At 45.4% G+C, this 14,339-nt stretch overlaps 1 protein-coding gene across 4 annotated transcripts in view; it reads right to left on the bottom strand.

Annotated features, from left to right (window-relative positions):
- Positions 1 to 14,339, bottom strand: part of DZANK1 (double zinc ribbon and ankyrin repeat domains 1) — a 38,910-nt gene that overhangs the window by 10,112 nt on the left and 14,459 nt on the right. For 3 of the 4 annotated variants that reach the window (XM_069954220.1, XM_069954223.1, XM_069954221.1), the window contains exons 8-16: positions 10,264 to 10,381; positions 8,737 to 8,850; positions 8,253 to 8,345; positions 7,911 to 8,036; positions 7,295 to 7,459; positions 6,666 to 6,885; positions 5,160 to 5,263; positions 822 to 896; positions 258 to 357 (exon numbers count right to left, since the gene is read on the bottom strand). In XM_069954220.1, the coding sequence (XP_069810321.1) occupies positions 258 to 357; positions 822 to 896; positions 5,160 to 5,263; positions 6,666 to 6,885; positions 7,295 to 7,459; positions 7,911 to 8,036; positions 8,253 to 8,345; positions 8,737 to 8,850; positions 10,264 to 10,381 (1,115 nt within the window). The remainder of the gene's footprint in view (positions 1 to 257; positions 358 to 821; positions 897 to 5,159; positions 5,264 to 6,665; positions 6,886 to 7,294; positions 7,460 to 7,910; positions 8,037 to 8,252; positions 8,346 to 8,736; positions 8,851 to 10,263; positions 10,382 to 14,339) is intronic. The other variant, XM_069954222.1, reaches the window with a different exon arrangement.

Below are 14,339 nucleotides of genomic sequence, written 5' to 3'. Positions count from 1 at the left end.
ATTTCCTATGTTTTAAACATGTTCGGATCAGTTCAAGTTATAGGGGAAGATTTATTAAACATGGTGTAAAGTGAAACTGGCTCAGTTCCAATCAGATTCCACCTTTCATTCCTCACAGACTCTTTGGAAAATGAAAGGTGGAATCTGATTGGTTGCTAGGGGCAACTGAGCCAGTTTCACTTTACACCATGTTTGATAAATCTCCCCCATAGTGTTGATGGTCAAGGCAAAGATGTGGACCACGCTGTAAGACTTACCCACACTGGACTGGGTCTCATCAAGGTCATCTCTGCCTTCCGTCACATTGCTCAGGAAGTGATCGTTGGACAGCTTCATTGGCTTCCCAGGTACAACATTCTTTGGGATAATAACGTGTATGTAAGAAAACTATATAGAAGATGCCCAAAATACAAGCAGCCAAACCAATATCTATTATAGGAAGCAAAATCAAATCTCCTCTACAATATAGTCAGATGCATTTATCATCCCCACCTTGCACTATAACTTATAGGCCACACATGTTAGATAAGCTGCAAGCTATTTTACTAAATATAAATATAATTTTTTTGGATATAAATTTATCTTCCATTATATTATCCTGCAGCTGATCACTGAGGATAATATAATGAGGTCTGAGGTCGCAACGTCATCAGAGAAAGTAAATGGAGGCGCTGTGGTGCACTGGAGAAAGTAAGGTGAGTACGGTGTGGTTTATAATACTGTATTATACCCCATGCTGGCAGCAGCTAGTTTTATTAACTGACAATAATCAGTCTCTTTAATGTTAATAAGAAGGATAATGAATTACTCATAGTACCTACCTTGTCTGTTACTAAAACATAATTCAGCCTTAAACTGACTTCATAGCCATCCTCATGCATAGTTGCTGAGATAATCTGCAATTAAGAAAGCAACGTTCAGGACAGTAATAGATCAACTAGACTAAAAATATCTAACAAAAAATGTGACAGAAACTACAGAAACTAAAGGTCCTTTTACACCTGCAGATCTTCGGCTGTCAGCACTTATTTGCAGTGGCTTTACACAGCATAATTAATCAAGCAGTCAGGCCGCACAAATGATCCTTGTATTATTTGTGCGGCCATTTAAATACATTGCTATCAAACACAACTCCTGTTTACACAGGAAGATGTGCGGACAACAAACAATGATTTAATTGGCTGCTTAAAAGATGCAATCAGCCAATGCGCAGGCGTTCTTCCACTTCTTGGCTGATCGCTGACACTTTTATACGAGCCAATTATCAGTTGAATAAGCGTTTTTAGCAACACTTGTGGACAATAATTGCCCAATGTAAGGGTACAAACCCACTTGACGTATTTGCTGCGTGAATCAGTCTTAAAAATAAGCAGGCAAAACGCAGGTTGGCTTTATACAATTGTTCTGTGTTAAAATACGCAATTGCGTATTTTTGAAGCGTGAAGCTTGTTGTTAGCAAAGCATCAGTTGTTAACAACCTGTGCGAAAAACGCATGTAGCTTCACGCTTCAAAAATACGCAATTGCGTATTTTAACGCAGAACAATTGTATAAAGCCAACCTGCGTTTTGCCTGCTTATTTAATCAGCAAATACGTCAAGTGGGTTTGTACCCTAAAAGTGACTTCACAGTGAATAACTACAATGTCACCCACCTACATTGCTACCCACTACACCTGATGTTCCTCATCCCAATACATGGTCCTAATAAACCCATCCCATTAGATCACTACCATCCAATGGCAACCATAGGATGTGACATAAAAGAATCGAAGGGGCTTGTACACCTTCAATAGCTGTCTGACGAACAGTTATGGTGGCAGCTTTACCCTCTGAGAATAAAGAACATTGTCTGTGCAGACTCAGCCCCCCCCCCCCCATACACTTTATACTGATGGCTGAACCCAGTCAGTGGGCAGACTATATCAGGTGTGGTAACAGACAATCAGCAGCACCGGTACCCTGGGGGCCTGTGGTTCACCCTATTATATAAGAAAAAAGGATTATGGTTTCTGATGTAACTGGGTTTGGTCACAAGACATCCAAGCTATGCCATGCCATGAAGCAAATAAGCCTAATTGCAAAACCCCACCCAAACTGGAGACAAGAGTCATGCTGTTTCTGGAAGAAAGTGGCCATGTTTTTCTAATCCTGGATAACCCCTTTAAGAATCGCATTATCATGGGATGTTTCAGTCTGCCTTTTACAAGTGCACTCCTGGGCTAATTTTTCGCTTTACACTGTTTTGCTCTAAAGATGCTTCTAGAATATTTGGTTAACAGTAATATATTATGCTTCGTGAACAGGCCTGCGACTGGTTTATACAACCTATGCAAATACTGAGACAACCATCGGGGAAATAGACGGTATGGTACATAACCACAATTTACATGTGTGAATATTCATATTAAGCAAGAAGATGGACAAACTGTTGAATAAGTATACACTTATTTACTAGGACACAATAAGGGCCCGTTTACACTAAGCAAATACGGCGGAATTCCAAGGCGGAGAGCTCCGCTGCGGAATTCTGCTGTTCTTGCTCAGTGTGAAAGGGGCCTAACACAGCAGCACACATTACTGAGTCCCAGTATATTAAAGAGATTGTCCAGGAAAATTTTACTTTTCCCCTAGCCACAAGATGGGGAAAAGTAAGAGGTCGCGGGTCTGACCTCCCTACCCCTGCGGATCTCCGTAACTGGCCCCGCCGGCTCTGTTATGAATAGAGTACAGCAGGCGACCCATGGTTCTATTCATTCCTATAGAGCCAACTATAAGATAAGCCAAGTACAGCGCTATTTCGGCATACTCAGCTCTTTCCATCGCTCCACAGGAATGATTAGAGCCTGTGGCTCTATTCATAACAGAGCTGAGGGGGCCCTATATGGAGATTGGTGGGGGTAACAGGGGTCGGACCGCCCGCAACCCCCTACTTTTCCCCTATTCCTGTGGATAGGGGAAAAGTGAAATTTTCCTGGACAACCTCTTTACCATTTACTAACAGGAAGTTGACCTCATAAAATGAATGAGGCCTGTTGCACTACACAGTATACTTCAGCATCTCTTACTTGGCGGGATGCTGATGGAAAGATGTACTGCCTAATGGGAAAGTATCAGAAGGTTTGAAGAATCTAACCTGTGGATATCTCCCTATTGCCAGTAGCGGTCTTTGGCACCAAGCACCCCAAGCGATTGCTTGGGGCCCCAAACATCCAGGGGGGCCCCCACGTCCTGCTCTTGTGCTCAAGACCGCTGGACAGGGCCGCTGCCCCGCACTTACAGGGCGGGAGCCATTGGCTCCCTTCCTGTCAGTCACTCTTGTGGCCACAGAAAGTGTTTTCCCTGCGGTCACAAGTGGCCACTTTGTCCTTGTGGTGCCGGCGCTCCAGTGACATCACTGGAGCATCAGCGCCAGAACAAGGGGAGTGCAGCCTCTTGTGATCGCAGGGAAAACCCTTCCTGCGGCCACAAGAGTGAAGAGAAGAGGAGACGCCCGGACCCAGGTGAGTATAAGTGTTTGTTTTATTGTGTTATATACTATATGGAAGGGGGAGCACACAGTAGTCTGTTTAACTGGGGGAGAGCACAGCGGGGGAATATATAAATGGGGGGAGCACACAGTGGGGCTATATAACAGGGGGAGCGCACAGGGGGGCTATATATAACTGGAGGAGCACACAGGGGGGCTATAGACTACTGGGGCTTCACAGAGGGGTCTATATACTACTGGAGGCAGCACACAGGGGGTCTATATACTACTTGGGGCAGCAGAATGGGGTCTATATACAACTGGGGGAGCACACAGGAGGTCTATATTCAAGTGGGGGAGCACACATGGGGGCTATATACTACTGTGGGAGCACACATGGGTCTATATACTACTGGGGGAGCACACAGGGGTCTATATACTACTGGTGGGTCACACAGGGGGTCTATATACTACTGGGGGAATATACAGGGGGTCTATATACTACTGGTGAGGCACACAGGGGGTCTATATACTGCTGGGGGCAGCACACAGGGGGTTTATATATAACTGGAGGAGCATACAGGGGTCTGTATACTACTGGGGGCAGCACACAAGGGGTCTATATACTGCTGGAGGAGCACACAGGAGTCTATATACTACTGGGAGAGCACACATGAGTCTATATAATACTGGTGGGGCACACAGGGGGTCTATATACTACTGGGGGAGCACACAGGGGTCTATATCCAAGTGGGGGAGCACACAGGAGGTATATACGACTGGAGGCAGCACACAGGGGCTCTATATACAACTGGGGCAGCACACAGGAGGTCTATATACTTCTGCGGGAGCACATGGGGGGCTATATATAACTGGGGGAACACACAGGGGTCTATATACTACTGGGGGAAGCACACAAGGGGTATATAATACTGGGGGCAGGACACAAGGGGTATATACTATTAGGGGCAGCACACAAGGGGTACATACTACTGGCGGTAGCGCACAAGGGGTATATACTATTGGGGGCAGCACACAGCGGTCTATTGTTGTGGAGCGCATGTCAAGGGGGGGCCCAGACATAACTTCGCTTGGGGCCCCAGAAATGCCAAGACCGCCCCTGCCTATTGCGCATGGGAAGGTAAGTGTCTTACCTTCCTCCTCAGTGCAGTTTCCATTCTCTTAGGAGTTGAAACCTTATGCTAATTCAGCGTTTTGGTGCACTGGAGACAACTACCCCCAGTGTACTGATCTGCCCTGGCAGGCCCCCCCCCCATCTAAAGAGTGGGCCAGATTGCTGCACTACTCCTTATAATACAGAGACAGCACCAAGGATAAAATCAACAAACTTACCTTTATCCTCAGTGCCCTGTGCGAAACTGGGACATCCTTTCTAACCTGAAGATAGTTTCCCTTTAAACACAGTGTGAAACTCACCTAAAGAATCATGTCATATACTGTGCAACTCAACACAGAACCGTCTATTACAAGATCCATCCCGGAGATGAAGACTAGTTATGACTCCATTGAAGCTGTTTTTTTTTCAGCCCTGTTCTACAGCTTGGGGGCTATTTAGTGGATTAAATGACACTTACTAATATAGTTAACAACAATGATCTCATGTAAAGTGATAGAAAAAGGTTCTAGGGTTAATAAATACCTTAGTGATATGCACTGTCATAAGTTACTTACTCTTCCCATCCGAGGCTTTCCGATCAAAGCCTTAAATTCAGAATCATTCTGTGTGTAGCAGCGCAGGTGAGCAAAGATGTGATCCAACTGCTGCCTCCAATACCCTGAAAAGAGGTACGTGTTATAAATATGTCTCCTATATTTCCTAAATAAAGTTCTATACATTTTACACAATGATAGAAGTAAGACTGAATTATGGTCTGTAAAGGATAACACCTTAAAGGAGACCTGTCATCCCGTCTGCCGGGGTGAAGGCCGCCCGACCCCCCGCTGGAGAACCTTATACTTACCCCTTCCACAAAGTCCTGGACCCCATCCCGCCGCCGAGATATCCCTGTCGGAAGCCGTGCGTGCGCTCACCAGAAACGAGTCCGACGCCCAGAGAGAATGACTGGAGCAGTCATTCTCTATGGGCGTCGGACTCATCTCTGGTGACCATGCGCACAGTTTCCGACGGGGATTCCACGGAGGCGGGACAGGGTCCAGGATCGGGACTTTGTGGAAGGGGTAAGTATAAGGTTCTCCAGCGGGGGGTCGGGCAGCCTTCACCCCGGCAGCCAGGGTAGCAGGTCTCTTTGAAGGGAATGTGCACACTACAGAATCCTAACAGAACACCCGTCGCGGATTCCGCAGCTCGCACGCGCTCGTGGATTTAGGCGGTCGCACGCATCTCCCCTGCTCCCATATTCTTCATTCTATGGTTTGAAAGATTCCGCCGTCTGCCCAAAGAATGAACGGTTCATTTTTAGGGCAGACGGCGGAATCTGTCAAACCACAGAATGGAGTCTAAGGGAGCAGCGGAGTCCATGAGCAGGTGCGAGCTGCGGAATTCGCGACGGGTGTTCCGTCAAGATTCCGTATCGTGCACATACCCTAAAGGCACTATTAAATGGGCCGACTTAGAGAAGCAAACGAGCGCTATTAGCGCTCGTTTGCTCCTCGTTCCCTGCTCGCTGACGCCACTATTCCACGCGGCAGCAGCGGGTGAGTCCGGGGAGGGCCGGGCGGGAGCTGTGGGGGGGGGGGGGGGGCGTGGGGCTGCCCGTGTGATTGCTGATCATCCGGGCAGCCCATAGGATATAGCGACAGTCTGCTGCTGCTGCTTCTACTACAGCCGATATGAACAATGTCGGCTGATCATTGCCTCCTATTCCACGGGACGATTATCGGTCGTAACGGCCGATAATCGTTCTGTGGAATAGGGCCTTAAGGCAAGGCCACTGTTTCGAACTGATTTGTTACATGATTGATATACTACCCTGACTGATCAATGAGGACATGTAAAGTAGTAGACGAAAAGATTTTGACATGGCTTAAATGAATCTACTAACTACATATTAATGGTACAATGTGAATGCTACTATACCGTCAAATATTTGGATTTATCCAAGAATGGTCCAAATAACGCCAACAATGTGTTTTAGTATTTTTTTTGTTTGTTTTAAAAGCTCTCTGAAATGACTTTTAATTAACGTAAAACCATTCAAAAGAACATAAATGTTTCACCTCGGCCAGGGCTTATGGCTGACATCACGGGCTTTCGATCGCTCATCTTTTCTTTCTTTTCCTTATCAGTCAATAATTCAAGCTCTTTTTTCTCCATCAGTTTGCTAGACGGGTAAAACAATCCAACAGTCTGGGTTCCTTTGTCCGTTTTGTCTATATCTAGCCTAGGATTTGGCAATGAGACTGATAAAGGCTGCCAAGAAGCTCGTCCATCTAAATCCTAAAATAAAGGACAATGGTAAGACTAAAGACTGCATTAAACAGCACAATAAAGAAGGGGACCTGTCAGGTCAATGATTGCTTTCCCCTTGCTGCCTGTGCTATTACACACACAGATAGCGAGCAGTGATCAGCAGGAGGGGCCACAGTGAGCAGCTGCAGGGACGGCCCTGACAATCCTTAGATCGTCCGGCCTGCTGCACTGCAGGGATTAGGGGACGGGTAAGTATCACTTCTTTATTCTGTTACCACCACCCCTGCCCTCTGTAATTTTTTACATTATGCCCGGAGTTCTCCTTTGACTTATAAGGACTACAGACCCCTGAAAGCTCCCTTTAAAGCACATGCTAACAATACTTTTATTTCAAATTCACGACAATGATAATAAGTAAACACAACAGCCAGCTTACCCCAGATAATGTTAAGCGGTCTGAAGGTCGTACCATAGTGTTCTGGTTGGTGGAGAATCTTGCTGGAGGCTCCAGGTAAACCCCACATGATGAACAGAAATGGGCATATGGTTGGTTGCTAGCACTGCACTTGGAACAGGTCAGGTAACTCACCGAAGGACCTGGCTGCAAAACAGGCAACATATATACAGTATATTACTAAATGGCGATGCCTTAACTGTCATTTACAAAAACGTTGACGTCATGGAGATGTGTCAATGGTCTAGATGGATCAAAGCCTGGTTATTCAGACCTGCAACAACAGAAAGAGCCAAAAGAAGTGCGTGGCTTGGTGCTTCTCTCACTGCTCTCCCTGTCTCACTGCAGAAGACAGCCTCCTTTAGCCTTACAAAAGCCCACCTCTTGCATAGAGACTGAAAAGGCAGCAAGCCAGGGAATGGAGAACTCAGCCAAGCACTTCCCTCAACTATTTCTGAATGACCAGACCTTGACCTATCAAAACCTTTGACACATCTCTGTGAAATGTCAAAAGGTTTGCAAATGATATAGACAGTTTAAAGTGACAAGAGTTACAGCAATATGTTACACACAGGTTGGTACTAAAATAAAGAATTACCTTTGCCCCACACCAGTCACAGAATCGAGCATCTGCCAGGTTGACACGGCCGCACTTGGAACAGCTCTGCATTTTGCCCATCTGGTTTGGTAGCGGTGGTGCAGAATCCCCACTGAATATTGTCTGCTAATGCACATACAGTGGTCATCATAGGTGAAGTGAACATCCTATTAGTATTAGCAGCAGCTGTCATCTCTCCATGGTTATGTAATCTATGTCCCGCACTACACTTTCTTCCTCACTTCCATCCTACCTTCTTTTTGATAACAGCCTCAATGACTGCCACCTTACCAAACTTACTGTTGGTATCCCATACATACAAAATGTAAGAACAGGATGTACCTTCTGAGTTTCTGGCAGGTTTGCCTCGCAGGTCACACAATACTTTAGATTGATGGGATTTCCTGTTCCACAGAAACGACAGATTGTTTTGTCCTTAAAGAAAATAAAATATTCAGGTCAAGAATTTTCATTGGTGGTAATTAAAAGATGGCCTGGCCTTCTGATGGCATGACCTTCACATATCACAGGACGATTTCTAGGTTTCCTTCCACTTATGCTTGGAAATGCACTACTCATAGTAGCGGCTGTGCAAGATCCCGCAGCATTGTCTGATTCAAGTGCACAAGCACTGAGGCCTCTTAATGGGGTCTTACAATTTAAATGTACTTGTCCCCTATTTACAGGATAAAGCACAAGTATGAGATCGATTCTCTATGGATCTGACAAAAACAGCCAAGTGCTGTACTTGGCTCAATTTTTTTAAAACCTGAAAAAAACCCTTTAAGGAATGTAAATGAGTGTAAATGACTATAAATTAACTTACCTTAAGGTGGATACTAGCTTGAGGCTGCATCTGGACATGCAGCGGTGCTTCACACACAATACAGGAAGGAGTGTTCATAGGGACCATTGTTCTACACTCCACACACAGCCCCATCTGCAGGGAAACAGAATGTCCGGTTTTTTTTTTGGTTTTTTTTTTCCGTTTTATTTCCACCCAAAAAAAATTACATCCACAGAAACAATTTAAATCACATATCCAAATAAAGTGACATCATAATTCCAACTTTTACAATATTCTTTGTGCCAATGGCATTTCCTCTTTCCATAAATAAAAATGTATAGTTACCTTACTATCCCCTCTCTCTTTTTGTCCAGCCCTATTATCATTCCATATACTCAACCTCAAAAGGGTTTTCGGTTCGGTTTCGGTAGCTTAATCTCTAATTTTTTATTAATTTCTTCAAAGACCCCCCCCTCCAGTTTTCCTGTAGTGCTAAACATGCCCATAACACCTCTCGCACATTTTGCTGTATCCTCTTTCCAAATTTCCTCAGGAAGCTAGGGGTATAATGTAATCTGTGCATAATGTTAAACTGCACATTTGATGGTTTTGGTTCAAAGTTACAGAATTTACATTCTTTAATATCCTATTCCATTGGTTATCTGATATTTTACCTAGGTCCCTTTCCCACTTTTTCAGTCTGTTCTCTCTTGATCTCAATTTTTAAAATAATCTTGTCATACCTTTTTGCTGGTTTGTAATCTTCACTATTAGTTCACCACAAAGATCGAGCCCCTGGCGTACTCCAGGGAGAAGGCACAGATTTGCCTCTTCTCCCTGGCGTACCCCTGCTGTATCCCCCGCGGGGGGGCAGGCGGGGGGGGGGGGGGGGGTGCTGCAAGGCGGGGCCTTCTCCCGCAACTATTTTATCATGATTTGCACGTGCTCACAGGCATCAATCATGATATACAAATATACACCTGCTGGAAGCAAGCCCGGACGGGTTTGCTATGAGGCATGCACCTTTTAGTAAATCCGGCCAGGAAAAAAGAGGCGGGGCCTAATTTAAGACCAGTGTTCTCGGTGAGTGCAGATTACCTAAGAAACACAGGACTTCCTGTGTTTAGACTCTTTGAAAAAAAAAAAAGAGTTTAAACACAGGAAGTGCCATGTTTTCCATGATAACTAAAAAAAAATAATGAATGTAAACTGCAAACCAGCTTTATATCATATATACACATCTACTGTAAATTTAGACTTTGAAAGTTGTAACGACAGTGACACTACCTGTAACCTGTAATTAAAATCTGCCTGTAAAAAAGTTTTTTTTTTTAAACTTATTTTAATGAAGGATTTGCATTGAAACAAACAATGTGTAATATGAAGAGGTGAATGCTTGGCGCCAAATAGAGTCCCCATCAACCTTAAAGCAAAGGCCATTGAGTCTATATGTCACAGGTATTCTCAATGGAGGACAACACCATATTACACCACTCCATGTGTCCATGAGGCCTAACATGTAGAGTAAGTACAAAACTAGCTGCAGATAATAAATTAAATGGCTACCTGTCCTCCTTCAGGGGGAGGGAGACGACGTCCAGGTACAGGAGGAACAGGAGATCCACATTCTTGGCAGAAACGTGCAAAGGGGTCTGATGGCCGAGGTGCTAAGCAGTGAGCACACCTAGGAAAGAATAAAGAGCAATAAAAGCACTTTAATTTAAAGGTAGATTTATAGATCATTAGTAGTCAGGTAATCCTACAAACACAGTAACATTTTATATAATGAGAAAGAAGCTGCACTTGCCACCCGATTCGTGCAAAATTCTATGCTTGATTTATTTCAACCATCCATGTCGACAAGCATGTGTCAGTAACTTACCTGACCGCGCTCCAGCGTCGTCTAGGCCGGCTGGAGCGCAGCGCCGTTCTCCTCGGCAGGGCCGGGTGACGTCACGGAGACCCGACGGCGTCCCTAGTAACCAGGGGAGCCGCGGGTCTCGCATCAGTGAGCGCCGCCCGGCCGAGCAGCTGAGTGCTGTTGGACTCAGGCTGAGTGACGGATCTCTCTGCCACTCAGCCTGCAGTGCACCAGCTGCTATGTGTCTGGATTCAGGAGGCCGGACCAATCAGCCTTTGGTCCGGACTCCTGGTCCAGTATAAAGTGTTGTCAGTACCAGCCTCTAATCGCTGGCTATTAGTTGTTTCTGATCCCAGCTCCCCAGTCCCTTGTATTCTGCCCTATCCTCAGGGGACGAGTCTCAAAGAGTGGGGATTATCATGTCGCTGCTGCAGGGTCCACCACAGGAGTGGGCATTTTCTCTCCCTCCCAATGCCATAGAGTTAACCTCTGTTGATTATTTCTTTTCAGCTTTAGGATTATTGTATGACGACCCTGACAGGACTGCGGTAGCCGAGCGACAATTGACGTCCTTAAAGCAAGGAAAAAGGCCAGTTGAGGAATACTGCGCAGAGTTCCGCCAGTGGTGTATCCCATCCGGTTGGAACGACTCTGCTCTGCGCTATCAGTTTCGGGTGGGCCTATCTGAGCAGCTAAAGGACCTGTTGGTAGCTTATCCACCCCCTGAAACGTTAGAGGAGACCATGACGTTAGCCATCAGGGTGGATCGTCGTATGCGGGACAGACGTAGGGAGAAAGGTACCGTTGAACTCTGTAAAACCCCTACCTCTTTTCTGTCTCCTTCTAAACCTCCTCCTTCCCTGTTACCACCACCGGAGGAACCCATGCAGATCGGTGCTACCGATGCGAAAACTAGACGAGCCCATCGCATTCAACATAACCTCTGTCTGTACTGTGGCAAAGCTGGACACCGTGTTCGGGAGTGTACCTCCAAGCCTGGATCATCGCCGGAAAACTCCAGCGCCTGAGTGACTATCGAGGGGGTCACTCAGGCGCACAGGTACCACTCGATAAGAATAAGCTAATGGTCCCTATCTCACTATGTTTGGGTGAGAAATGTATTTCGGGGTTTGCCCATGTTGATTCAGGGGCATCAGCTAATTTTATTAATTCCGGGTTTTGGTCCAGTCTGGGGGTATGCCCACTTCAGCTTAAGTGCCCGCTGAGTATTACTGGGGCGGAATTTACCCCATTGGCTCAAGGTAGAGTGAAATATATCACTCCTCCTCTGGAAGTGAAAGTGGGGTCGATCCATTCGGAGTGTCTTGATTTTTTGGTTATGGACAATTTGTCTTCTAATGTTATTTTAGGTTTGCCCTGGTTGACCCAGCATAATCCTGTTTTTGATTGGGCAAGCAGAGAACTCGTTCAATGGGGGCCAGAGTGTGCTGCTCACTGTCTTTCTTTAAATTTAACAGGTTGTTCTGCATTAGAAGGGGAGATCCCCGAGTTTCTGTCTGATTTTCTTGATGTTTTTGATGAAAAATCGGTGGACGAGTTACCCCCTCATCGTCCATACGATTGTGCTATTGATTTAGTTCCTGAATCTAAATACCCAAAAGGGCGAATCTTTAATTTGTCTAGACCAGAGAGGGAAGCTATGCGGGATTATGTTAAGGAAAGCTTGCATAAGGGCCATATCCGTCCCTCCTGTTCTCCTCTTGGGGCCGGATTTTTCTTCGTAGGTAAAAAAGATGGTGGATTACGCCCCTGTATTGATTACCGGGAGTTAAATAAAATCACCATTAAAAATCAACACCCGCTTCCTTTGATTCCTAATTTGTTTGATCAGATTGTAGGAGCCCGGTGGTTTTCTAAGATCGACCTCCGGGGGGCCTATAATTTGATTCGTATAAAGGAGGGTGACGAGTGGAAGACTGCATTCAATACCCCCGAGGGACACTTTGAATACCTGGTCATGCCCTTCGGGTTGTGTAATGCACCCGCAGTTTTCCAACGCTTTGTCAATGATGTGTTTCGTGAGTACCTGGGTCGTTTTGTAGTGGTGTACTTAGACGATATTTTGATTTTCTCCCCAGATTGGTCCTCACATGTCAACCATGTCCGCAGGGTTATGGAACTTCTAAGGCAAAATCAGTTATTTGCCAAGTTGTCGAAGTGCCAGTTTGGTGTTCAGGAGGTCTCTTTTCTGGGATATAAGATCACCCCTAGTTCTTTTGGTATGGATCCCCTTAAAGTGGCAGCCATTGAAAAGTGGGAACGCCCCAGGAATCTGAAAGCTCTTCAGAGATTCCTGGGTTTCGCCAATTACTACAGAAAATTTATTAAAGGGTTCTCAGTGATTGCTAAACCCTTAACTGATCTTACCAGAAGGGGAGCTGATATGGAGAACTGGACTCCTGAAGCCATGCTGGCCTTCGACAAACTCAAAACATGTTTTTCTACAGCCCCGGTGTTGATTCAACCTGACTTTGAACTGCCTTTTATTGTCGAGGTAGATGCATCAGAGGTGGGTGTAGGGGCTGTCCTGTCACAAGGTCCAGAAACACTCACTAATCTCAAACCCATAGCCTACTTCTCTAGAAAATTCTCCAAAACCGAATGCAACTACGATATAGGCAATAGAGAACTCCTTGCCATTAAGTGGGCATTTGATGAGTGGAGACATTTCTTAGAGGGGGCTAAACACAAAATTAAGGTTTTAACCGATCATAAAAACCTCGTTTATTTAGATAAAGCCAAGCGCCTTACTCCACGGCAAGCCAGATGGGCTTTATTTTTTACACGGTTTAATTTTGAAATCACCTTCAGGCCGGGTTCCAAAAATATAAAAGCTGATGCTTTGTCTCGTAGTTTCAATATTAACGAAGGTCCCGTAAAGGAATCCGAAACTATCTTATCCCCTGGGGTGGTGGTGGCTATACTGCAGCCCGATCTGGCTGCTCAGGTGGTTCAGTCTCAGTCTATGGCGCCTAGAAACACCCCGGAAAACAAACTATTTGTTCCCCCAAATCTTCGGTTAAAAGTGTTGGAAGAAACACATTGTTCAGTACTGGCAGGTCATCCAGGTATTGCTGGCACCAAATATCTACTGTCTCGCCATTATTGGTGGCCATCCTGGGCTACAGATACTAAGCTGTTTGTAGAGGCTTGTGAGATTTGCGCCAGGTCCAAGGTTCCTCGCAGGTTACCGGAGGGACTTCTTCAACCCCTGCCTCTGCCTGCTAGACCTTGGACCCACATCTCCATGGATTTCATAACTGATTTACCACCCTCTAAGGGTAAAACGGTGATTTGGGTGGTTGTTGACAGGTTCTCGAAGATGTGTCATTTAATTCCTCTCAGCAAGCTTCCCAATGCTCGTACCTTAGCCTCTCTTTTTATCAGTCATATCTTACGTTTGCATGGGGTACCAGAGAATATTGTTTCTGACAGGGGAGTACAGTTTATATCTAGATTCTGGAGAGAGTTTTGTGGTCGCCTAGGTATATCTTTGTCATTTTCTTCAGCCTTTCATCCACAATCCAATGGACAAACGGAGAGGGTGAATCAGTCACTGGAGCAATTCTTAAGATGTTTTGTTGCAGGTTCACAGGAGAAATGGAGAGAATACTTACCATTGGCTGAATTTGCCCTAAACAATCATGAAAGTCAGTCTCTTAAAATGTCGCCGTTCTTTTGTAATTTTGGGTTTAATCCTCGTTGTTCTTCTGTACATGCGTCCGAATCCACTAATCCATCCGCCGAAAGAATTTACAGA

Source organism: Dendropsophus ebraccatus, chromosome 15 (assembly GCF_027789765.1).
Source record: "Dendropsophus ebraccatus isolate aDenEbr1 chromosome 15, aDenEbr1.pat, whole genome shotgun sequence".
Lineage (NCBI taxonomy): Eukaryota > Metazoa > Chordata > Amphibia > Anura > Hylidae > Dendropsophus > Dendropsophus ebraccatus.
Note: the sequence above shows the minus strand (reverse complement) of the source record. Positions and strands in the feature narration are given on the sequence as shown.